Genomic DNA, 26975 nt, shown 5'->3' with positions numbered 1-26975 from the left:
AATCTCAGTTCGTGTCAAACCACATCATGCCTACTGACAATAACATGGAGTGGTGATGGTGACCTATATACGTTGCAATGCTATCTTCAATTCTCACACAGAAGAATCGATAGAAACCAAAAAAAATAAACCACGGTTAATTTTTCAATTGCTCCAATTCAATTCAATTTGAAGTTTAACCTGCGTTTCTAATATCCCTCTCTTATTTTATATTTTCTATTCGTGATGCATAGTTACAAAGTTACGAATATGTTTATTTCTTAATTCATCATTTAATGTTATACTGTTTATCCACCCAGCCGAAACGACAACACAAATCAATGGAATTGAATTAAGCTGCAACTAGACCAAGTATGAGTTTAATTCAGCTTGAATATTGGAATCAACTTGAACAGATTACTTCCTAACAGGGGGGCATCAATGATGGATTGAGAAAAGGCTTCTGTTGAATCTTCACTACTCTGCATACAGATCGTGTCGGTGTCGGCAAAATGTATAATGTTCTGTAATATTTCTTCTTGGATGTGCATCATTTCTGTCTTACCTGGGATGTTACAGATTTTTTCATACAATCTACAATCCCCTCGCAATCAGCTTGTGGCAGAATACAGCCGGACTCATCATCTACAATTGAATCCTTGGGACGGGAATGAGGGGAGTGCAGGTTCCCATGCGTTTGGCATGCCTTCATCGTCTTGCAGTGCTCTGCTTCATCGTCTCTGATGTTCACAAACACATCGTACAAATTGTCTGGGGAGAAGAAAAAGTACAAACCAGGAGAAGAAAGTGGAAGATAATTTCTGTCAGTTCATTTTTGGCAGCCCACAAAAGCATATAACACTTCCATAAGCTCTATATGCAACAAGCAGCTTTACAACCATTAGTGAAGGCATTATTTTTCAAAATTTTCACATCAAGCCTAGGAAACATCTATTATTTTTCAAGTTTCCCATATAAATGTTGGGAAAACGAAAAACATGGCCACAATTTTGTAAATTTGTGAAAATGAAAACTATTTTCCACATCTAAATAGGCTCGATGCTGCCTGTGAAGGACAAAATGGGAAGTTTAACAGCCACATGCTCTATGAAATGTCTTCATTCAGCAAGTTCCTAGCGTAACTCTCAAAAATCACAGTATGAACATGTCAAAACCCTAAAAGAGGCCAATACAATTGAACTAGGTTCAGGAAGGTTTCCAAATAAGGCACTACATTAAAGATTAAGGTTATTTTTGTTCTATTTCCCAATCAGCACAACTCTCATCAGTCTTGTACTTGCATGCCCCTTCAGCTTGTTTTGATCGCCTGGGAAAAAGAGAGGGTGGAGAAGGGAGGAGGATGTGGACCACGTCAACCATTTTCTCCTGTCTTGTAGCTATTGTAATGGCCAAGTCAAATTTGTACGTGAAGTTGGTGAACTAAACTGGAAAGTAACTTTGAATAATGCCTTTGGACAAATCCTATGGAAGTTAACTATAAAAGTCCAATAGTGACATGCATACAGGTTGCACATGGATGTGCCGGACAAAAATACACTGTAACACTTGGATTAAAACAGAGGTGACGACAAGGCTCTCCTCAACAAGACAAGAAAAGGCTTCTTATCAGAAGGCATGAAGGATTTCTAATGCTGGCAGATTGCTCTAGCCAAAAAATGTTTTATGGGAATCATGAAAACACCATATAGTGCTCACAAAAAGAATGTAGAGAAACAAAATTCACCTTATATCATCCCATCTTGTTTTTGTTTTGTGTGCGTGTTGTGGGGGAGGGGGGGGGGGGCGAGAGGGTTTGAATGAGGGAGAAAGGATCTAAAAGAAGTCACATTATTTGAAAATATCTTCTTTTTGTAACCATCCAATTCCCTTTCACGCTCAATTAATCTACAAGGCAGAGGGGGGCTCCCCTTAATTCCTACCCTCCTCCAACAAAGTAGGTATGAGATTCGAACATCTAACCAACAAGCATTGTCCATGCCTTTGCTAATGGGGTGACTCACAGGGATTTGGTTTAAAAAAATCAGTATTAATAACCATATAATATCAAGCAGCAACAAAACAAGAAACCTTTTCCCCACAATTATGAAGTTATAAAGCCAGGGCAACTAATTTGTAGGAAATTGGAACCTTACCTGTACTTGTGAATGCATATATCAGATTGTGTGCACAAAGCATTATACCCCACAAATTAATTTGAAGAAAATAAAATAAGGAGTGCAAATTTGGTCCATGTTAGAGGTTATTTATGTCTTTTAGTATTATAATTATCAAGTGTGTTAGTATGTTAATTAATGAGAGTTAAAAAGGGTATTATTGTAATTAGAATGTATTTAATTTGTAATATAAATAGAGGGCAAGACCTATCTTCTAGTTAGGTCATTCATTTTAATAAAAATCTCAACATGGTATCAGAGTGTGATCCAACCTAAACACTTCTCAGCGCCATTCCCGCTGCTGTCCTTCATAGATCCACCTCCACCCCTCATTATTTCACAAAACCAACCATAAACCCAATCGCAGAACCCTCCAAAGCCTAACCCCACAAAATCCCATCACTGGAAAAGCTCCCATGCGCTGCCACATTCCGGCCAATTACCAGCACTGCCAACCCCACGCGCCAGCGCATGAGTGAGTTTCTGGCTACCTTTTTCTTTTTTGTTCCTCTGCCATGTTCTAATTCCTTCTCTAGACAATATTATCAAGCTGTTGGGCCAGTTTTTTGCTAAAAAATCCAACCTTTTTCAACCATGCACTCACAGTACTCTGTTAATCCCTGTTCGAGGTTTGTGAAGGCTTCTTTGTGTGTTTCTTGGAGCAGCGGCAGTGTTTGTATGTCCATTTGTGAGGCTGTGGCAGTGCTATTCAGTCAGTGAGTCACTCACCTTGTCCGTGGTTGTGTCAGTGCTTCACATAGTTTGTGATTGTCCCGATCAATTTTGATTGCTCTTCTTGTTTGACATTGGTGTGGCTGCTGGTTTGTGAGTGTTGGGATGGAGCCTATGAATGCTAAAAATCTGTTTCCTACATCCCTGCCACAGATAACGACTCAAACGTCGGATGGAAAGAACTATGTTCAATGATCTGAAGCTGTTCAGGTTTTTTTAGCAAGATTAGAAAAATCTGACCACTTGCTCCAACCAGATCCTTCTAATAAGAAGAGAAAAGAAATGTGGGTTTAAGAAGATGCATTGATTGTTTCCCTCTTATGAAATTCAATGAAGCCACAGATTGCATATATGTGTGTGCATCTAGGGAAGAAGCACTACACGTAGGAATCAACAATAGGAAAACTTTGTTATAAATTATCTCCATTCTGTATTGGGATCGAGACTAACAAAAATGGTTGGGACAACAAAAATCCATCTCCTTTGTACTTGGGATACCTGTATAACCATCGAAGACTGTTGAAGTGACTAATTCCTGGAAATTCAATTAAGGGGCGTTGAGGACAAAGAATGTTGGAGTTACCATTTCATTTCTATCTAATACCAATACGCTTGATATTAGGAAAAGATCTCTTGCAAGAAACGTGCAAATTTAGGATTATGTCAAGCTTCTATACTCTAGTAACATTACACATACATATGATTTATCCCATGAATACTTTCAGTTACAACAAGGAGATAGGAGTACTGTAGATTATTTTGGAGAGATTAAGCATATTCATGAGGGGCTTAACATCATGCAACCTATAACTACCGACGTTCCTGAGATACATAAGCAGAGGGAGCAGATGAAGTCCTTCGTGTTCTAGCAGGCTTAAGACCCAAGTTTGAGGCAGTCATGTCCCAAATACTTAGTAGTGCTGAGCTGCCATCATTTGTTGATGTTTATTCTCATGTCCTTTGTGCTTCCTTTAGCACGCATTCTCCTGCACTTGCATCTGGCTATGAGAGTACAGCCTTTGCTACACAAGGTGATTCTAGTTCTCTCCCAAACAACCACAAGAGTTATTGAGGTGGTTCGAGTGGTCATGGTGGTAGAGAAGGACGAGGTAGAGATACTCCATGCAAATGCACTCATTGTGGACAGAATAATCATACTATTGAGCAATGTTGGGATCTCCATGGTAGACCTTCATGTGTTGCCAATGCAGCAACCACCAACTTCACACCTTTGGGGGCAGCTAATGCAGCCACCACCAACCCCTCAACTTTGGGGCCAAGTGGGGGGCAGCGTACTGTATCCATGCCAAAGAAAGAGTATTCCAAGTTCCAGCAGTATCAAGCGTCACAACAAGATTCTTTTCCCATTGCATCTCTTGCCCAAACAGGTAATCCCACGGCATGCCTGTCATCCAGTACTTCTTGTCCTAGTCCTTGGATCATAGACTCAGCTATCACTGATCATATCACAGGCATACCTAGCTTCTTCTCCACTCTTCAATATCCTGCAAATTCACCTTGTGCTACACTTGTTGATGGATCTACCACCACAATCAAGGGAATTGGGATTGTAAATCCCACTTCTTTTATATCTCTTCCTTCGGTTTTGTATATTCCTAAATTTCTTTTCAATCTTCTATCCCTTAGCAAGATTACTAAATCCATGAATTGTTCAGTGTCGTTCTTCCCTGATTCTGTGGTTATTCAAGATTTGAAGACAAGGAAGACGATTGGAGGAGGACATGAAGCTAGTGGACTCTATCACTTTGAGCCCCTAACTCCTACCGTCTGCAATGCTGCTGCCACGCCTTTCCAAATTCATTGTCACCTTAGTCATCCTTCATTAGAAAAGTTAAATTGTCTGGTTCCTAGTTTGAGTTTTGTGTCCTAGTCTTGATTGTGAGTCTTGTCAGTTGGGAAAGCACCATCGTCTCCCTTTCGCTTCCCAAGCCAATAAATAGGCTACAAGCCTTTTATGTTATTTCATTTTTATGTTTAAGGTCCTAGTAAAGTTGTGTCCAAGTTGGGTTTTAGAAACTTTGTAACCTTTGTGGATGATTATTCAAAACTAACTTGGTTATATTTAATAAAAGATCGTTAAAGAGTTATTTCATGTATTTTTTGCCTTTTGTTATGAAATAAAGACTCAATTTGGTTTGCCAATTCGAACACTTCGAAGTGATAATGCTAAAGAGTATTTCAATGCACAATTTACAATTTATATGACTCAGTTTGGTATTTTCCATCAATCATCTTGTGTCCACACTCCTCCACAAAATGGGCTTTCAGAGAGGAAAAAAGAGACATATTCTTGAAATCTCTCACACCTTACTATATCAAATGCATGTACCTAAAGTGTTTTGGAGTGATGTTGTACTTATTGCTTGTTATCTAATCAACAGGATGTCATCTTTTATTCTTAGTGGTAAAATTCCCTACTCGCTTTCCTAATCCACCTTTATTCTCCCTCCCTCCTCGTATTTTTGGGTGTGTATCCTTTGTTCATCAACTAACTCTTGGAGTGGATAAGTTAGATCCTTGTGCTATAAAATATGTCTTTCTAGGCTACTCATATACCCAAAAGGGATATTGTTGTTATAGTCCCGTGTTGCATCACTTCCTTGTTTCTGCCGATGTTACCTTTATTGAGTCTACACCTTACTACACCAAGTCCCTGAGTGCGTCTGAGCTTAATGAGTCTCTTCCTTTGCCTAATCTTTCATATTCTACTTTTCTGTCCTTTCCCAACCAACTATCTGAGTCTCCATGTAATTCAAGTCCTTCTCATCATCATCTTGATTATCCTAATTTGCAGGTGTATTCGTGATGGCGGCTCCAAGGATTAGGAAGAGAGTCCCTCAAGCTACTACCATGCCTTTGAATTCCTCATCTGATGATCATATTTCCCATGATGCTGATCCTCCCATTTCTGTTCATAAAGGTTAACACATGCACCCAACATCCCATTTCCAACTATGTTTGTTATGACTTCTTATCACCCTCCTATTATTGTTTTTTTAATTATTATTGCTCTATTATCTACTACCCTTCCTAAATCTGTTTTGGAAGTCTTAGCCCACTCTGGGTGGAGGAATGCTATGGTTGAAGAGATGAATGCTTTACATGACAATGGCACTTGGGACATGGTACCCCTTCCTCCTGACAAATTTGTGATTAGTTATCACTGAGTTTACACTGTGAAAATCAACCCTCATGGTTCTATAGGTCAATCTTGTTGCTAAGGGACATACTAAGGTGTATGGTCTGGATTATTCTGATACTTTTTCTTTGGTTGCCAAACTTACATTAGTACATTTGTTCACCTCCTTGCTACTAATTGTCACTGACTTCAACATCAGTTAGATATGAAGAATGTCTTCTTGCATGGTGACCTTGAAGAGGAGGTATATATGGAGCAACCACCTGGGTTTGTTGCTCAGGGGGAGTCAGGCTTAGTGTGTCGATTGAAGAAGGTTCTATATGGTTTAAAAAAGTCTCCCAGAGTATGGTTTGGTCGTTTCAACATTGTAGTACGTGAGTTTGGTCTTCGACGATGTGCAATGGATCATTCCATTTTTTACTGTCATATAGGTAGGACCCTTCTTGTTGTTTATGTGGATGATATTGTTATTACAAGTGATGATGATAAAGGGACCGTTGAAATCAAATATTTGGGACCGTTGAAATACTTCTTGGGTTTAGAAGTATCTAGATCTCGCATAGGAACTGTTTTGTCACAGAGGAAGTATGTTCTTGATCTATTGTATGCAACTAGATTATTGGGATCTAAACTAGTTGATGCACCCATGGATCCTAATAGCAAGTTAGTTCCAAATATGGGTGATTTGCTACCTAATCTTGGAAAATCACAGAGACTGGTTGGAGAGTTGAATTTCTCACAGTCACTCGGTCGGATACATCTTTTGCAACAAGTGTTGTGAGTCAATTTCTAGATTTTCTAAGAACAAGTCATTGGGACGCAATAATTTGAGATAGCTCAAGGTACATCTAGGAGAGGTCTTTTATATTGTGATCAAGGTCACACTTATATTCATGGATATACATATGCAAATTGGGCTAGGTCACCTTCTAATCGAAGACCCACAATCAGGTATTATGTTGGTTGGTGGTAATTTGGTTTCTTGGTAGAGTAAGAAACAAACTGTAGTGGTCAGGTTAAGGGCTGAAACAAAATATAGATCTATGACTCACTACTTGTGAACTTGTCTGGTTGAAGAACATGTTGGAAGAATTGGGTATTTCGCATTCTAAGCCTATGAAGTTGATGTGTGACAATCAAGATGCTCTTCATATTACCTCTAACCTAGACTTCCATAAGTGAACAAAGCACATTGAAGTTGATTGCCACTTTGTTCAGGAGAAACTTGTGTAAAAACTCATTACTACCGCTCATATGTATTCTGATATGCAGCTTGTTGATTTGTTTACCAAAGCGTTGGGGGATGCTTGTGTTAAATTTATTTGTAACAAGCTAGGAGCATATAACATTTATGCTCCAACTGAAGGGTGATGGGGATCAACATGCACCTCGAGTATCGTTCGCAGATATTGTGACACGTGGACGACCGCCCGAAGTCCAACACTGGATGTGAACTTTATTTGCAGCAATTGAAGCTTCTCTTGGAAGTTAGCTTGGAAAGAGGATGACAACTTGCAAGTCAAAAAGTGTTGGTTTTTCAAAAAGCATGACAACTTGCAACAGAGTCTTATTTTTTCAAGAAACATTTATTTCATTTTAAGTTCCTAGACACCACTATCATAATCATTCTAGTTCCTAGGCACCTATTTCCTATGACAAACTATTTCCTAGGAACCTCATTACCTAAGTTTTAAATGTTTTATTTTACTTTTGTATTTTCTTTAATATCTTAAGAAGCCATGTGCAAGTCATGAGCATGCTCATGTAAGGCTATAAATATGTCATCACTTGTATTGTAAAAGGTATCTTTGCATTATCAATTGAAAAGGAAGCCTTTGCTTGAACTTGTGAATCTTATTCCTCTCCTTGTGAGTGAGTAGTGAGAGGCTACGTTCTGTCTCCCTAGAGATTGGGTGGTGAGAGGCCACGACAACATCAACACTACACGCCCACTCCTCTTTCATAGCTCATAGCGACAACCACCTCAAGCTTCATTCTTGTCTCAAGATTCCTAAGGATTAACAAGCTTGTTCGTGGTGCGATCGAGTACTCGTGTGTCTTGGAGTTTGTCATTCCGAACCTTTTGGTAAGCTCGTTTCAATTTCTTGTTTGTGACCATCTAAAACAGCCCCTAAAAGCACCTTGTAAGCCTTGAAACTCTACCCAAATCCTTGATTGAGAAACCTTGTTCATTCTCTTTGAATCTTCCTAGATATTTAACATGAACATTCTTGCTAGTACCGTGCTTAGGGATATTTGATTTGTACACTGGGACTTGTGATCTAAGACTTCTAATATAACATATTTTAAAGTGAACATGATTACTTGAATGAAATGATCAACTAAGGGCTTTTAAACCAAATCATATACATTTTCAAAATCTCAACACCTTGTGATCATTAGAATATGTTTGTGATGTTCATGCTTGGTTAATTCAATTCTTCCCATAGATTATGATATTGTGCGTGTGTGCTACAAAGAGGGTCAACCATAGGACAAGGACTACTTAGAACCGTCCTACATCAGAGGGAGAGTGTTAGAGGTTATTTATGTCTTTTAGTATTATTATTATTATTAAGTGTGTTAGTACGTTAATTAGTGAGAGTTAGGGTATTATTGTCATTAAAATGTATTTAATTTGTATTATAAATAGAGGGAGAGACCTATCTTCTAGTTAGGTCATTCATTTTAATCAAAATCTCAACAGTCCACTTCAGCTACTTCTGAAGTAAGTGACATAAAAGTAACTACTAGAGTGGGAAGGCAGTTAAGAGGAGAATTCCTCACTTTTTTATTCAAAACTGTGCTGAACGTGTCTCGCACGGCTCATTACTTATTAAAGAAAGAAGATGAGCTGTTCTTGGTTACCTTCCCCTTGCATATGTATTAAATGATCCATTCAATTTCTAGAAGGGACTACTGATCGTCAACTTTTTGAGGAATCCTTCGTCACCAACTGTGAATAAACTAAAAAGACAAACTGGGTTTGATCCTCACCAATTTTTGGCCTTCGAGAATGAGGAACTCTAGCAGTCTGGAATTCATCTGAAAAAGAAATGCTCAAAAGTTGTTAAACTCAAATAACATTAGAGAAGTCAGAAGGAGTTCCATACTAGAAAAAACCGCCTTACCAAATAGGTACAAGTCACTTCCACTGTAGTATTTAACAGCAACCTCAGGCGCAGGCAATTTTTTCAATTCATCTATAACACAAACAGTAAGGTAATGTATTGCTATTTGTATCAGGATGCCAAAATACTGTAAGTAGCATGGCCATGTTGAAATTAGGGAAGTAGCATTAAGATATGTGAGGCAAAACCTTGCTGTGGCCAATCAAATGGTTAATTGATTATTCAAATGTAGGCCATATTTTACATGCTCAGATGTGTTAAAATGCAACCAAATATTCAGAAGACCACACCCCTCTTTCCTCGGGTGTTCACCCCCATCCCACAATCCCTTCACTCCCTCCCAAGGTTGGAACTCGAGAGGTCCAACATGGGTGTTGCACATTTGGCAGTCTCCTAGACAAGACTACAACCCTACAATGCCCTTTACAAAACTAAACACACCACCACCCACCCACCCCTTGTGAAGGTTTGAACTTTGGACCTCCAAAAGGTTTCCATACCATATCAAGGATCAGGGAAGATACATTGCCATTATCTCTAACTTCTAGTGCCATGCATGTATAAGGGAAATCAAGCTAAAGATTATATTTGAATGCTTGATCTTACCTCCTTGGGCCTTGATAAATTTGTCATAAGTCTCGTATGCATGACTCTCTACACATTCAGAAAAATGATCTGCACATCGAACCAATGACACAAGTATCAGCTTGAAATCAATATAGCTAAACACTACATTATATCCATATCTTCAAGCATTAATGACTGAAATTTCAGCTTGAAATACATCCAGAAAAACCTTTGACAAGAGAAAGGTCATAAAATTTTCTCATAATTGGGCTACTAATGGATTCATTCATCAAGAGGCCTTGAGTGCACTTTTGGTGAAGTGACCCAAAATCAGTTTGAGGCTTTATTTTCCTCTAAAGCTGTACGCATTTAAGTGGCTAGATCATCTCTGAGAAATAAAATTTTAGAGAGTATCCTCTGAAATCCAAGAAAAATCTGAAACATTATAAAATTGGCTCTACATGACGGAAATTTTATGAAGTTATTTTGAAATATTTCAGACACTCCATTTGGAAGTAATTATAAACTTCAGGTTTCATATAGGCACGGAGGGAGTTTAAAACAAAGCAAAAATTTCCACAACCATTCCAGATATTGAATAAATAGGCTGCGAGCTAGAATGCTTTTGCAAGGGTGGGGAGGCTTGTAATATGAACTAGATATGCATACTTACATGCCATTCTTGGGCTTAATGCATACATAAAGACTGTCATAAAATAGTAAAAGATTGCGATATGTTGAGCAAGAAAGCGGTCAAACCACCAAGCATTTCCCCCCAGCTCCTGCAACAAAAATGCCAAGTGCTCTAACATCAACGGACTGCACAAGTAGTATTTGAAAAATGTCAATGTCATCTGGTGCCTATTACAAATAATGGACCAATGATCGCGGATGAAGGCAAAAGTGGTTTGGAGTACATCATTCCCTCCTCCGTTATGGTGTGGGAGCTTTGTGCACTCAGTGTTTCATTTTTTTATTTATATTTGCTCCAAATTTGTGACATTAACTTCAATCTCAACACACTATCCATGCTATGTTTTTTATTAATTAAATTGACCACCAGTATTGCATGGCATTTTGGTCCCTGAAGAAACGTTTATTGGTGGGAATACTACCATAAGCAGACACATGCATGTTCTCAACCCATCTTTTCCACACAAAATCAATGTAATGATATTGTGTTTTATATTAATCTAGTGCTTCCATCAGTATTAACATTCAGAGTTTCTTCACCTATATTTGTATTGGGGGATAATTAGTGCTGCATGCAGAACAAACCAAACACAACCAAAATGCAACAATGTGCATATTTGATTTTAAGAAAAGGGTAAAACTAAACTTGTTCAAGCAAACAAACTAAACAAGTCTATGAAAATAATTAGATATCTATATTAAAGAAAAAAGAAAGACTCATTTGATTGACAAACTATGCTTATTCATCAAGTTAAAATATATATATATACATTTTAAAGAAAAAGAGAGATTTAAAAATTATTTTATTTACAATAAAGTATTCAATATCTAAAGATATTTGTTCCAACCAAATGGAAAATAGCTGATATCTTAGTCTTTAATTTCAAAAAATCCAAACTTTCTTTAAAAAGATTTCCTAGATAAGGTTTGAGGCAGATGGAAGAAGAAATGAAATACACAAGCAGAAATGGGTTTTAGCACCTTCAAAGTTGGGGGGTTCTCAGATGCGACTGACAGAAAGTTGGTATCAATGCAAATCATCTGATACAACCTTCTCTATGTTTTCAGCCTCAGAAACCTTACCTAAACTAGGGAGCATTTCCAATGCACTAGTTTCCAAAAAGAAAGTAGAAAACATAGCACAAATGGATAATATACAGATGCTATAACAATATTGAGTAAATTTATGGTGGAGAATTCCATTATAGTTCTTGCCATATTAAACACAAGGGGAAAATAAGAAGCTCAGAGAAAGAGCATTACTTCCATTATGAGCAGATGGTGCATCTCATTCCAGCTTTCAGCAAAATGCACTTTCAGATAATCTGCCCTTCTCCACCACCCAAAACTCTCATACATATGCAGAACAGAAATAAAGGCTGCCATAACAACAAGTGTCACAAGGCACAAATCACAAATCACACAATTGACACAAGCTATGACATACCACAATATACAATTTTTCAAAAAAAGAGGATAGGTAGCAGAGTGTTCTAGTAACTTTCAGAATTTGAGTATCAAATGAAAAAATTCCTTGAAAGATAAAAAGATTCTACAAAGTGGATTCATGCATGATTAAAGGGATTGATACTTGATAGCTAGAGCATACACTTCTATGCAGGGATATGTAAATGACAGCTGATAGTATTTCCAAGGCCCTCATCCTTTTCACTAATAGTTCATTCTTTATGATCCAAGCCCTCTAGTTTTCCAATGAAAAATAAAAATGCCCAGGCCACACCTAAGTTCTCTATTATCGACATTTTAGTAGGATCACACGTCAAAGCGTCACAGTCCCACATTAGATGTGTACAAGAGAGATCTTGAGCTTATAAGGATGGTTTGAGCTCTAATTATGTGAGGCGCACTTTATAGGACAAACCCGTGAGGCCAGTGGGCCAAAGTGAACAATACCTCACCTGAGTAGGACCCAAAACTGTTAGTCTATTACATTTGGTATCAGAGTCACCCTGGGGGTACTATCATGTGGGTGGATCCTACAAAGAGGTGTAAGCCACTTTGACGAGGGCGTCAAAGATTGGAACGGTTCCACATCGGATGTGTACCAAAGAGATCTTGGACTTCTAAGGATAATTTGGAGACTTATGTGAAACGTCTTTTATAGGACAAACTCATTAGGTTAGTGGACCAAAGAGAACAATATCTCACCGGAGTTGAGCCCAATACTATAACACAAAGCTGTGAAGCATCCAAAATTTTTTACCTTAACATCTTAAAGACTAAAAACAGGTCAAACATTTTAAAAAGCTTTCTCAATACATGCCCAAACATTCCCTTCCCCTCGTATGAATAAAACATTAAAAAAAAAAAACTCACCAAAATAAGGAACTCTGGCAATTGTTTCCAGTACAAAAAACCTCGCATAATGCCGATCATGATACAAAGTATCAAGTATCTTTATCACCGATTCCTGGAATATTAGTAGAGTTCAATTTATACCAGAAAGAAAACTCTTAAGATTGTTTTTAACACTTCCACTCACAAATGTGTATCTAGGCAATCATACAATTATCCCTATTACGCTTTATCTCAAAGAAATGTGTGTACTAGGTACCCAACATGTATACACTAATAAACAAAAGCACTGCAATGCATATTGCACCAGAAAGTTTTCATCACTATAATTCAAACCGTCATAATATACATGTATGGAAGTTATTTTCTTTGTACTGAAAAAAGGAAAAAGGAAAAAAAAGAAGGAATCGAAGCTGTTATGCAAAAAAAGAGACCATAGAAAAATAGGAGCAATAACATTATGAGATCATAACCTGATATAAGGATTACATATCACACTTGTTAGTTAGTTCAAAGTACATAATATGAACTAGAAATGGTTGAAAACTTAAATAATTTTAAATGCACCTTTTTTTAAGTTGCTAATTAGAGATTTACAGCTTAGGTCCATTACCAATGTATGAGAACATCCCATCAAATACACTAATCTCCAAAGAACAAATGAAAAAATTTGCCAATTTATACTCAGTTTCCCTTTCTTTCATACAGTTCAAGCATGCATTAAATAAGATTAAAGAGTAAGCCATTGTACTGATTAACCAAATGAAAAACAACTCAAGGATTAAAATGAACATCCAGGGATTAGAAGATATGACAATGGAATTAATAACATTGTATTGTATAAAGTCAGTAACAGAGCTGCAAAGGGTTTTCTTAAATGAAGGCATCAACAAGAAGGAAAATTTTACCGTGAGAAAGATATTTACAGACTGCTCAACCTTGATCACCCATGTCTGCAATACACTGGAGGATGAACCCTGCAATGGTTCCCCAGAGGTTCCTTTCCCCTTATCATTGGGAAAACCCTTCGGCTTCAGTGACTCCTCCATCATGACTTTCTCCTCGTTGTCTTGCAGAACTGTTGCTTGAACAGGATAGAAATTTCTACACAAAGAGCAATGGAATTAGAAAAAAAGAATATTAAATCCAAATGCAATGAAAAATAGAAAGAAAAATAAACAGAAATGAATTATCAAACCCAACATAAGCAGCCACTTACCCAAATCCAACTTTCGATATAAGATCGAAAAACCATTTAATAATTGCTGCTGCCAAAAATTGAATGGCTCACGGGGATTTATCTTCGAATGCGACCCCTTAAAGAATCCAAACAAGAGTAGCTTGGAGGATCCAGGGTGTACTCCGAGGGATCACTCTGATTCTTAAGTCAGGAATCAAGGGAGGTTTAGATTGCAACGGTAAGAAAGAATGGATGAGAATGATGAGAATAAGATGCTTAACTTCCCTCTGGATGCCCCTTTTATAGTTGGAGATGACATGCCCCTATTAATTTGACATTTAGTCACAATTTATTTAGATGGCGGAGGCTTCGCCTTAGTAATAATTAAGAGGCTAATTGCTTCAGGAGGTTTCATCTTGGTTTAATGGCAAAAACCTTGATTCTCACCTTTCATTAATCTACCTCTCCAATCTTATTTTTGTGTCATATCGGTTCCCCCCCCCCCCCCTTTACTCTCGAGTTCAAGAAGTATGCTTCAAAAACTCAAGAACTTGTTTCATACCGATGGCTTTGATTTGGGTTAAAGGATTTTATATTTGAGGAAAAAGGCTTAGTCTCTTTGTTATTTTGGCCCTTCGCACTCAATTCAAGCTAATTAAGGAGTTCATGGCTCAATCCAAGCCGTTTGGACACCAATTGGCTTACCTGAACCGATTTTCTTGTAGTTTTAGCTTAGTCCGAGCTGCATTTAGGGAAGATCAGCTCATTCAAGCCACAAGCTGATGTACTGAGTCGCTAGATGGTTTCTAGCTCAATATGAGCCATGTGAGGCAGTTGTTGGCCCATCAAAGTTGTCTCCCCATGCTCAAAGCCACTGCAGCATTCCGGGTCAATCCTAGTCGTATGCGGGAGTTGTCGGCTCATTTGAGCCGCTTGTTGTTTCCTAAGTTGTGCGGTGGTGTTTGGCTCCATCCGAGCCACGTGGCAGAATCCGACTCAACCAAGCCGTCTCATGATTCTCCGAGCTGACTAATGAGACTTCGGCTCAATCCGAGCTATGTGGGGGAGATTCTGGCTCAATCTGAGCCATGCGGTGGAGTTGAGCCATTTCGTGATCCTCCAATCCTTCAACAGAGTTTTGGCTCAATCCGAGCCGTGTGGGGGAGATTCTAGCTCAATCCAAGCCATGCATGGGAGGTTGGCTCAATCCGAGTCGTCTATATTCTTTCCGAGCCGTTTTTTTCCCTGTTGAGCTGCTTTATGAGCAGTGCTCACTCTTGGGTTGCCTCATGAGCTGTGTCTTATGCTCATCAAGTGGGCATTTCTTCGGGCCTCATAAACAGTGCTCATCAAATGGGTCATTCTTGGTGAGTCATGATCACTCACAAGTTGCCTCATGAGCAGTGCTCATTAGTTGGGTCATTCCTAGTGTTCCATGCTCACTCTCAAATTGCCTCATGAGCAGTGCTCATCATTTGGGCATGTCTTTGGGTCTCATGAGCGGTGTTCATTAGTTGGATCATTTCTAGTGAGTCATGCTCATTTCAAGTTGCCTCGGGAGTAGTGCTCATTAGTTAGGCATGTCTTTGGGTCATATGAGCAGTGCCTCATCAGTTGGGTCATTCCTAGTAAGTCATACTCACTCTCAAGTTGCCTCATAAGTAGTGCTCATAAGTTGGACATGTCTTCGGACCTCATGAGTAGTGATCATCAGTTGGGTCATTCCTGGTGAGCCGCGCTCATTCTCAAGTTGCCTTATAAGCAATGCTCATCATTTGGGCAGATATTCACAGAGCATCGTAATTTGTGCAATCACTTCTTTATAAATAGCCTACCTCTCCTCCTCATTCTTTTCATCCTAGAGGAAGTTGCCTTTACTGGGTGTATGCTCTCCTCCTTTCTCTCTTTCCTTGGCTTCATTCCTTAGCGATATTTGTTTTGAATGGTTTGAATGTTTGTGGCTGTTCTTCATTAGTTTCTCATGTGTTCTTCATGCGTTATTCACATGTTCCGCCCAAAGTTGGGAATTTGGCCTTTAGGTGATACGTAGAAGAGCGTATGAAGAATACTTGAAGAACGCATGAAGAACACATGCTGACCACATGATAATTCATGAAGAACAACCACAAACATTCAAACATTCAAAACAAATATCACTAAGGAATGAAGACAAGGAAAGAGAGAACGAAAGATAGCATACCTCTAGTAAAAGCAACTTCCTCTAGGATGAAAAGAATGAGGAGAGGTAGGCTATTTATAGAGAAGTGATTGCAGAAATTACAATGCTCTGTGAATATCTGCCCAACCGATGAGCATTGCTTATGAGGCAACTTGAGAGTAAGCACGGCTCACTAGGAATGACCCAATTGATGAGCACCGCTTATGAGGCCCGAAGACATGCCCAACTGATGAACACTGCTCATGAGGCAACTTGAGAGTGAATGCGGTTCACCAAGAATGGCCCAACTGATGAGCACCGCTCATGAGACCCAAAGACATGCCAAACTGATGAGCATTAATCATGAGGCAACTTGAGAGTGAGCACGGCTCCCAAGAATAACTCAGCTAATGAACACCGCTCATGAGGCCCGAAGACATGCCCAACTGATGAGCACTGCTCATAAGGCAACTTGAGAGTGAGCACGACTCACTAGGAATGATCCAACTGATGAGCACTGCTTATGAGACTCGAAGACATGCCCAATTGATGAGCACTGCTCATGAGGCAACTTGAGAGTGAGCATGGCTCACCAGGAATGGCTCAACTGATGAGCAACGCTCATAATGCCTGAAGACTTGTGCAACTGATGATCACAACTCATGAGGCAACATGAGTGTGAGCATGCCTCACCAGGAATAGCTCAAGCCTCACCAAAAATAGGTCAACTGATGAGCACTACTTATGAGGCAACTTAAGAGTGAGCATAGCTCACCAAGAATGACCCATTTGATGAGCACTGTTCATGAGATCCGAAGAAATGCCCATTTGATGAGCATAGGACACAGCTCATGAGGCAACTCAAGAGTGAACATTGCTCGTGAAGCAACTCAATAGGAACAAAAAATGGCTTGGAAAGAAGAAAGACGGCACGAATTGAGCCAACCTCCCACGCATGGCTCAGATTGAGCCAAAATCTCCCCCATGTAGCTCGGATTGAATCGAAATCTGCTGGAGGATTGGAGGATCACGAAATGGCTCAAATCCACCGCATGGCTCGGATTGAGCCAGAATCTCCCCCACACAACTCAAATTGAGCCGAAACTCTACGAGAGGCTTGGAGGATCACGGAATGGCTCGGATCGAGCCAAACTTCATCACATAGCTAGGATGGAGCCAAAGCCTTGTTAGTCGGCTCAGAGAGTCATGGGACGGCTCAATTGAGCCGAATTCTACTGCATGACTCGAATGGAGTTGAACACTGCCGCATAGCTCAGATTGAGCCGAAGTCTCGTTAGCTGGCTCGAAGAATACCGCACGGCTTGGGAAACAACAAGCAGCTTGAACAAGCTGACAACTCCCACGTGCGACTTAGATTGACCCAAAACAATGCTACAGTTTAAGCATGAGGAGACGGCTAGGATGAGCCAACAACCGCCTCACACAGCTCATATTGAGCTAGAAACCATCTAGCGGTTCGGAACATCAGCCTACAGCTCGAGTAAGCCAATGTTCCCCAGATACGACTCGGACTAAGTTAAAACTGCAAGCAAATTGGTTCAGGTAAGCCGATCGGTGTCCAAACGGCTCGAATTGAGCCATGAACTCCTTAATTAGTGTGAATTGAGTCTGAAGGACCAAAATAACAGAGAAACTAAGCCTTTTTCCTCAAATAATACATAAAATCCTTTAAACCAAATCAAAGTCATCAGTATAAAACAAGCTCAAGAGTTTTTGGAACAAACTTCTTCAACTCGAGAGTAAAAGGGGGGCAACTGATATGACATAAAAATAAGATTGGAGAGGCAGACTAATGAGAGGTGAAAATCAAGGTTTTCACCGTTAAACCGAGATGAAACCTCCTGAAGCAATTAACCTCCAAATTATTACTAAGGTAAAACCTCTATCATCGAAATAAATAGTGAATAAATGTCAAATTAATAGGGATATGTCATCTCCAACTATAAAAAGGGCATCCAGAGAGAAGGTAAGCATCTCATTCTCATCCATTCTTTCTTACTGTTGCAATTTTATCCTCTCACCCTCCCTGACTTAGGCATCAAAGCAATCTCCCGGACTACACCCTAGATCTTCCAAACCTATCCTATTTGATTCCTTGCAAGTGGTCACGATTAGAGATTCGTCTACATTAACCAACCAATTTTTAACAACAACAATAATCTCTTAATCTAGTCTAGAGGAAAAACATGAAAACCTAAATTTGATATTAAGCTCAATTAACAATCACATAAAAATCACAAATTCTCAACAAAGCACAAATTCAAGCAACCAAAATTCTGAATCAAAACGTTTCTCTACTTCAACTTAAACAGCATATCGCTACTGAAATTCGGATATCTTAAACAAGCATAAAATTTCAAGATCGCAAAAACTTGAAGATCCTAGGCTCCGTTAGAATCATGGATTTTGTAAGAAAATAAGTAAGGAAAATAAAATAAAATAATAATAATAATCCCTTCCTATTTTCATTTCCTTTTCTTCATAGTTTCCAAATTTCATACGGAGCCCAGATAATAAAAAGTGCAACAAAGCAGAAGCTCAAAGTTTAGGAAAGAACTGACCGCAAAAATTAAAGTACCTGGAGAGCGAGCGGCCCGAAGAACCAGAAGGGCGAGGAGGAGATAGGGGGTTGTAACTAAGCAGGGTTTGGGGGCTATTAGAAACAGAGCTTCTATAATTTCTTGCCATGGAGGACGAAGACGCCGAGACTGAGGGCGTAAAGACCCCAGAAGACAAAGGCATCGCCATTCCCTCCCTCCCCCTCTCTCTCTTCCTCTCTCTCTCTGGTAATTGATAATATTCTGCCGAGAGAAGATCAAATTCCTGACATTCTCTTTCAATTTAAGAGAGAGAAGATTCTGTTGTGGAAGAGCTTGTCGTCTACTGGAAATGGTGGAGAGTGACGGCGGTGAACTTTCAACGGTACCTAATTGGCTCTCCGGTTGGTCGACTAGACGCCGGCCTCGTGGCCTTGTTTGTGGAGTTTTTTCTCGAATTATCTTCTTTTTTTTTTTAATATATTACATAATACCTCTTTCTGAAAATATTTCCCCGAATGATTCTGACGTAATTTCGCTACTTTAAATAGCGAGATTTTGTTGCCATGCGTCTCCACAAGAATAGGATCTCGCTTTTAAATATCGCTAGTTGGAGTAGCGAGATTTGCTGAATTTACAATTTTGTGATTTAGTTAAAAATATATAACAATCATACACTATAAATATATATACATTAATTATATTTAATTAAATAGAAAAATATTTATATATTTTATTATTGAGTAGGAAATATTTAAATGTTATATTCCATTTATTACCGCTATCTGTAGCACAAAGAGAGTCGATGATCCATCAATTTATCATACTGTTTTTTTGATCAAAAAGTAAATATATTGATCAAAATGAGTATTTACATGGAACACTAGGCAGATATAGGGGGGAAATGAGTCCCATCAAAATTACAAGTAATAAAGTTAACACTCGAGATCTTAAGAGAGCCTGAGCAAACCTAGGGACCTTTTGGCCTAGTACTGTGTATATATGTTTTTGAATGGTCACAATCAACTCCATTGGGGATATGAATTTTCCTTTAAACCTTTTCCTATTTCTAGCATTCCATATGAGATAAACAGTAGAGGCCAGATCAACTCTCTTACCAACCAAAAGGAACAATACAGGTTTCCTTCAAACCCAATAAGCCTATCACAAGTAGGTAGTTTCCTTATAATTCCCAGCGAAAGGGGTACTTCTACTCTTCCAAACCACCATGGACCAAGGAACCGTAGTTCCTTTAGTTATCTAGAAGTTATAGCAAATGAAAGAGTTAGAATGATCGAGGTCCCATTCCTCAAAAAGCTGAAGCAATGCATCCAGGTGGTTCGCACATCTTCACATAATCTGATTCTTAATTCTAATGAGCTTTTTGTATAGTGAGAATTCATCATTTGTTATCTTGGCCTCTCACAGACTTGAACCTTTCAGGTAGATTTGATTGACGCATTTGGACCAAACAAAGTCTTTTTTAGAGTGGATATTGCAGAGTGTTTTTGTGAGCAAGGAAAGATTCCAGGCTTTCAGATCCAACACACCCAGACCACCTATCATTTCACATTCCCTCTCCTTTCCCATCCATCATTTCACAGTCCCTCTCTTTTCATTCAGTAGTAGTTAGGTCACCATCCGAGGGATTGTCGTGCAGTTTTTGTTGGGAGAAATGGGATGCATTAAGAGCCTTTACAGGTTTTTTCAGGCCCTGAAGTCTCCTCACCAATTTGAATTGGTCAAAGCCCTGGACCTGCGCATCCCAACCTTGTTTGATAATGTCGAGAAAGTTATGGTTTAGAGTCCACATGTTGAAAATTTTTAAAGATCGTCTTCCCAAACACCCCTATTCAAACAAGGAAATTAGGCACAACGAGTGATTAGGGAGAATCATAGGGAAAAAGAATTCAACCTTAGCCCTCCGATCCCCCAGAATCCATCTCTGATTAGCAATCACCCTGGCCAATTTGCTCCAAACCGTACCATTTGTCCAAGTAAGGGAACACCCTGATGATCTTAGATCAGATAGACTAGTCATTACTCCTCCAATGACTACTACAATTATACTTATCGAGTCTTCTGCTCATTTCAAAACTTATTGTTCTTGATGTTGGGAATTAACATGAAATTCCCCAAGTGCCAACGAGGAAGAAAGTATCAAAGGCTGCAGCACAGAAAAGCGTTAACTGTTACAGAGATATCTGATGGGGAAGATGAAAACGATGATTTCAGCGATGAAGATTTTAAGGTGGATGTGGTAGCTGCTGGCCCAGAATTTGGAAAAAATGGGGGTAGAAGAAAATAAGCAGCAACAAATGCCAATTGGGCAGCAATAGCTGCATGAAAGAAAAGAGGACAAGATAATAAGCAGTAGCCTCAGCTAGTAGGCCAGAAGCTGCTGACGGACATTTTGAAGCCTACAGAGAATCCATGGATTTCACTAGAGAAGAAGAGTAGTTCAGTGTTCGGCAGGGTAGGTGGTAATGAAGAGAAGGCAGCGAGTAGCTGAGAGAAGCTAAATTCTAATTCTGCTTCTCCTTCAGACGACAATCCCCCTTTGGATTGTCTTTACATTTCCGAATGTTAAATCGGTTTCACCCTTCATGAATCCTACAAAATTTAGAGAATTGTAAATTATTTCCTTCTTCTATGTTATTAACATGTTCTAGCAAATAAAGTTGGGACAACACTGTCCTACATTTAATGTTTTTTAACTTTGACTTCTTCATCATATATGTATCCATTATCGATAGGAGTTAATAGAACTTCCTCTTTTACAGATCATAGGTTATTATTTCCGTCTGGCTCATGTTTAACTTTCTACATTTTGGATTATCATTACATTTCTGATTTAATGATTGGTTCTATTGTGCCTTTGCTTGGCATTTGGTTTGTGCATTCAATGATTCCAAAGTATTCCAATGTTTTCCCTCGTTTAGTTCGAATTCCATTATCGAGAATAAAAATTTTTCATTGAAGCTGTTCATTCATATCTAAATTTGCAACTTGGTATTAATTAACAAAAAATCTTAATTTATATTTAAAAAAATAAGACATACCCTCCTTTCCAGATCAATCTTATTATGAACAAAAGATTAAAGCTCCATGCCAAAGAATCTATTAGCAATATCTTTGTGGTCAAAACATTAATATTCTTATGTTCATGAAAATTTTATATCTTGAGTAACACAATTCTGAAGCATCCAAAAGTGAAAGGATACAATGATTCCACAAACCAACTGTTGTAGAAATACAAATGGCTCGGTATACACTTTTTAGGATTTTATTTTTTTTTGGTAGTTCTAAAGATAAATCATCATATCATACAGTTCTTTTACTGAGTATACATTTCAACCCTATTCAAGTTGAATTGCACCTAATTGAATTCTTCCCTTTTTCCTCGGGGGCCCGTTTGGTGTTACTTTCAATATTGTGAAAATAAAAGTAGAAATAAAACCTAAGAAGCATACATAGAGAGACTAAATTATATTTCACAACGTTACATTCACAAGATTCGTATACATTCAACCTATCAAAACACTATACTAATTTCGGCAGAGTCCTGTTTAGAAATTGAGCATATCCATCCACGCACCTATGCAAAGAAAACATTATTCAAATACAATTGATACCAATATGTTCACAACGTTACAGGAGATTTGTATACATTGAACCTATCAAAATACTATACTAATTTCGGCAGAATCCTGCTTACAAATTGACCATATCCATCCACGCACCTGTGCAAAGAAAACATTATTCAAATACAATTGATACCATTATGTTCACAAAGTTACATTCATGAGATTCGTATACATTCAACCTATCAAATTACTATACTAATTTCGGCAGAGTCCTGTTTACAAATTGAGCATATTCATTGATGTACCTGTGCAAAGAAAACATTATTTAAATACAATTGATACCAGTATGTTCACAACGTTACATTCACGAGATTCGTATACATTGAACCTATCAAAATACTATACTAATTTCGACAGAATCCTGTTTACAAATTTACCATATCCATCCACGCACCTGTGCAAAGAAAACATTCTTCAAATACAATTGATACCAGTATGTTCACAACGTTACATTCATAAGATTCGTATACATTCAACATATCAAATTACTACACTAAATGATACCTGCTTGGCACTTTACCTAGTGCTGCTCTATAGATTCAGAATTAAGAAAATTACATTATGTACAAATGATACTCCAAACAATTACATTATGTACAAATGATATTCGAAACATATACATTATGTACAAATGATATATTCTATACAAATAGATGCTGTACAAATGAAGTCATGAATAAATACATTATGCCCAAATGAATAATGAATAAATACATTATGTACAAATGAAGTTGTAAACATATATCTGATGTACAAATGAAAGTATGAACTAATTAACAAATACATATATCGCCTACTGAGTACCGCATGGAGGTCATCTCCAGTGTTGGGGTGGCTGCCGTCTGCGTCTACCCTCACCTAGCTGCTCGTTCGCGTTTGGCGTCCGGTCACGTCGAGGGGCTACACGTCTGTCGTCTCCGCCCATACGTACTGGATAATCCATCTCTAGGTGGAGCGGACGGGAAGTTATGTCGTATGTAGTCTCTGGACGAGTCCAAGCTGGCAACCCGGGTGCGTCCACCTCCTCCGCATCGAGAGGGTCGTCTAGTAAGTACGACATCGACAGCGTCGCGGCAAAGTCAGATCGATAATCCGCCGGTCTACTAAAGGGTCCCGCAAAATCAGCAGCTGTCGATGGGGCATACGGTGTGGATGGCCCAAACACATACTCCTCATGTACAATGGGCAGTGAGAAGTCCGGACTCGATGGACGGCTGGAGGTAGCAGCTCGACCCCTTTGTACTGGAGCTGCTCGACCACCTCGTGGGGCCGAGGGCCGGCGTGGGGAAGGGATCCGTCGCCCGTCCTCGTAAACAATGTCCAAACCAGCTCTTTCTAAATCGCTCACAGCGGGGTCTGATGATAGCGAGCCGACCTGGTGTAATACATCAGCCTGCAGCATACAAAAATAGTGCTTACAAAATTGAACTGCTAATGTAAATGGTAACAAATTAGGTATACGTTTGAGTAAGCGTACGAAGCTCATGTAGACCGCTGCAGTCCTATCTACGAAGCGACGTGTGATCGACCTATACCATGTGTAATACGGATCCTCCAGACGCATCGGGCCATCTGCCCGCACTCCCTCGACGATGTACTCCCGCCTATGTCCCCACATACTCACGTACATCGCGTGCTCCGCAGCCCAATCCATGTTCCCTCAACCGCGACCATCAATCTGGTGCAAGTCCTCCCCATGTACATCGACCCCTGAAGTACAGAAGCGACTAGGGATGCCCTGTCGAAAGCCAAAATGGCGCATCACTCGGTCTGGGAGATGCCACTCGACAATATGAAAACATATGAGTGGCACTCGGACAACCCAAAGGTTTGACCCAACTGCATAGCCAGTCGGTAGGTCGGCAACAATATCATCAGTGTAGGGCGCCCATATGAACTACGCGTATACATATAGTAAATGTAAGAGGTGGGATGAGAATATATGCAAATATTGAAAAATACTATCAATACACATAACCGAGACTACCTCGTGTTCCCGGTGCATGTCTAACTCGAATCTATACCAGAGCAGCGTGTGTTGCGCAACATTAGGCGCCAATAACTGATCCCTCCACCTGTACACAATGAAACGTAAGTTAACAAGGTGTAACCACTAGTACGTAGTACAACTGAAGGAAATGATTGTAAGTGGAGTTATTATCCTCGTCCCTCTAAATAAGACACCGGAGACCGCGGCGTGTAGGAGCTAACGACGTGAATCTCTCCCACGCCTAAACCTGCAATAAGCGGAGTGCTCCTCCGATTTGTGAGTGTGAAACGTCAGCGGCGCGGCACATCTCCCGGTACAGCTAGGCTAACGTCGCAAAGCCCCAACTATAATGGCGTATCTCTGCTCGCTCCACGAGCAGTGGAAGGAACATCAAGTGTGCGTAACTCCCCGATAGGTCGCAGAACAGCGTCCCACATATCAATCGCAGCATGTGGGCACGTGCGTGACATGCTATAGTGTGATCATCGGCATCAACTAGAAGCTGGTGAAACATCTCCCCCTCTAGAAACCGCATGCGAATGCGGGCACCAACAAGCTCACCATCTGGAGGCACCAATCCTAACAATCTCTCGCACATACGGCGAAGTCCTCCCCCCTGACCGGTGCCTCCATCCTGTACCGGTCCAGCAGTATGACCAGTGACGAGCAACCCATCAATCGATAGCCCGAACAACACCGCGACATCTTGTAATGTGATAGTCGTCTCCCCGTGCGGCAAGTGGAAAGTGTGTGTCTCTGGCCTCCATCGCTCCACCAACGCGGTCACAAGATGCCGTTCCAACTGGATATGGCCAATCTGATATATCCCATAAAAAACTGCGTCACGTATCCAATCAATAATGTGAGGGTCTGCGCCTATCCTATCCTGTACGCTCTGACTTCCCCCTTGGCAATATAACACGTCAGCATGTGAATCGGTCCACGCCCGACTGGACTGGTGCCGATCGCCCATACTCAATACACTAGTATCGGACGGCCCTGGATTGATCCTGCAAACAAGCCAGAATATTGAAATCATTAACATAGAAATCATCAGAATTGAGTATCTGTCACGGGTGCTTTGTATGGTGGAACCGAACAAAAATCTCAGGGTTTATCGTATATGTGTACAAATGAAAATATCTCACCAAGTTTTCATCTGAACATGCACTATTCTCGATTGATGAACATAGTGACTCAATTGCTCAGAGCCAAATTGAGCATGGAGCATTCGCGTGTTCACCGAAAAATGAAAGCGGTCTTAGGATCTTACATTTGGAATATAGGAAAAAGGCTCTCCTGACCCATGCCCAAGTTCATGAATCTTCACATAGATGGATGCGACTGACTTATTTACAATCGCCTTGTTCATAAGGAGGGAGTAGAATGGCAGTTGAAAACTTGTCGTGACGCGAGGAGTACGAGTACGCAAATCGCATTAACCTATAAGTTATAGGTCAGTGCGAAGGTCCAGCTGCATCCCCAGATTGTGTCCTTCTCGGACATCTTGTGCGGTTATGTCCTTCTTGACGGCATATGCTACACGTGATATGTTTCCGACCTTCCCGAGCATCCATCTCGTTATGTATACGTGAGCTCCTAGGACGACCTTGATGTCGAGCGTATGCAAGATTTGCCTGCAATGTTGGCAACGAGCAAGTTGGCCAATATGCCTCATGCATGATTGGATAAAATTCGGCAGCATATATTGCATAGTGCTCGACAGTGCTCCAATATGGCTCAACATACTAGCTCGCATTTAGCCGTGTCTCGGCACAGGCTGCAAGAAGGTGAGAGTAGGGATAGTGTAAATATTGCCACTTCCCGCAGGAGCATTCGCGCCTCTAGATGCTCAAAGTTAGGACATTGTTTCCTTTATGGGGTCCCCGATGCGCGGTCGTGATACTAAAAGTACCCCTAGACCGATTGAAAGTCGTGACTCGTTGTCCGGTCGCCTTCAGCTTCCTTCTTTCCATCACTAGCAATATATACAGAGTTAACGTATTTCCTCCAGATATTGCGTTACGAGCAGCCTCCCATCGGCTATTAAAGTAATGTGCAACGCGATAAAATGTTAATTGCACGAGAGCTGTTATAGGAAGGCTACGTGTGCCTTTTAGGACGGCGTTGAAATATTCGACCAGGTTGGTGGTCATGTTTCCATACCTCTTTCCATTGTCATGGCACTCAGCCCACATATGAGGAGGGATCTGAACGAAGAACGACTTGGCTGGCTCTCCACCCTCATTGAATATCCTCTCCATCCACGTGTCAAATTTTCTCACCTGATGGATTGTGCTGCACCGCAACGATAATCTCTAGATGTCGATTTGATATGAGGCAAATTTCGTCTCTGTCGGTAATCAAACGCAGAGAACACAGAAACCAATTCCATGTGTCGAGGCTTTCCTCTTGCACAATAGCGAATGCAAGGAGAAATATTTGCCTATTTGCATCGGGGCACGTCGCAATAAGGAGTTTGCCCTTATACTTACCGTACAAGTGTGTCCCGTCCACACATATAACGGGAGCACAGTGACGAAAACCCTGAATAGATACTGCAAATGACCAAAATACAGATACGAAGGTTGCGCTGTTAGTGCTACCTGGAATAGGAGTTGACTTCCACCTGACTATAGTCCCAGGATTGTACACGCGCATCGTTTCCATCCACTTCGGTAACGTTTTAT

At 40.0% G+C, this 26975-nt stretch overlaps 1 protein-coding gene across 1 annotated transcript; it reads right to left on the bottom strand.

Annotated features, from left to right (window-relative positions):
* Positions 1-230: 230 nt before the first annotated feature.
* Positions 231-19078, bottom strand: LOC131153086 (ubiquinol oxidase 4, chloroplastic/chromoplastic). The gene is made up of 9 exons (XM_058105127.1): positions 18690-19078; positions 13661-13856; positions 12774-12867; positions 11700-11815; positions 10417-10525; positions 9783-9851; positions 9177-9248; positions 9043-9090; positions 231-750 (listed from the first exon to the last, which is right to left on the bottom strand). The coding sequence occupies exons 1-9, from the start codon at positions 18857-18859 to the stop codon at positions 530-532; spliced, it is 1095 nt and encodes a 364-aa protein (XP_057961110.1). The 5' UTR covers positions 18860-19078; the 3' UTR covers positions 231-529.
* Positions 19079-26975: the final 7897 nt, after the last annotated feature.

Source organism: Malania oleifera, chromosome 4 (assembly GCF_029873635.1).
Source record: "Malania oleifera isolate guangnan ecotype guangnan chromosome 4, ASM2987363v1, whole genome shotgun sequence".
NCBI lineage: Eukaryota > Viridiplantae > Streptophyta > Magnoliopsida > Santalales > Ximeniaceae > Malania > Malania oleifera.
The sequence above is the reverse complement of the archived record's forward strand: the minus strand, read 5'-3'. Positions and strand labels throughout refer to the sequence as shown.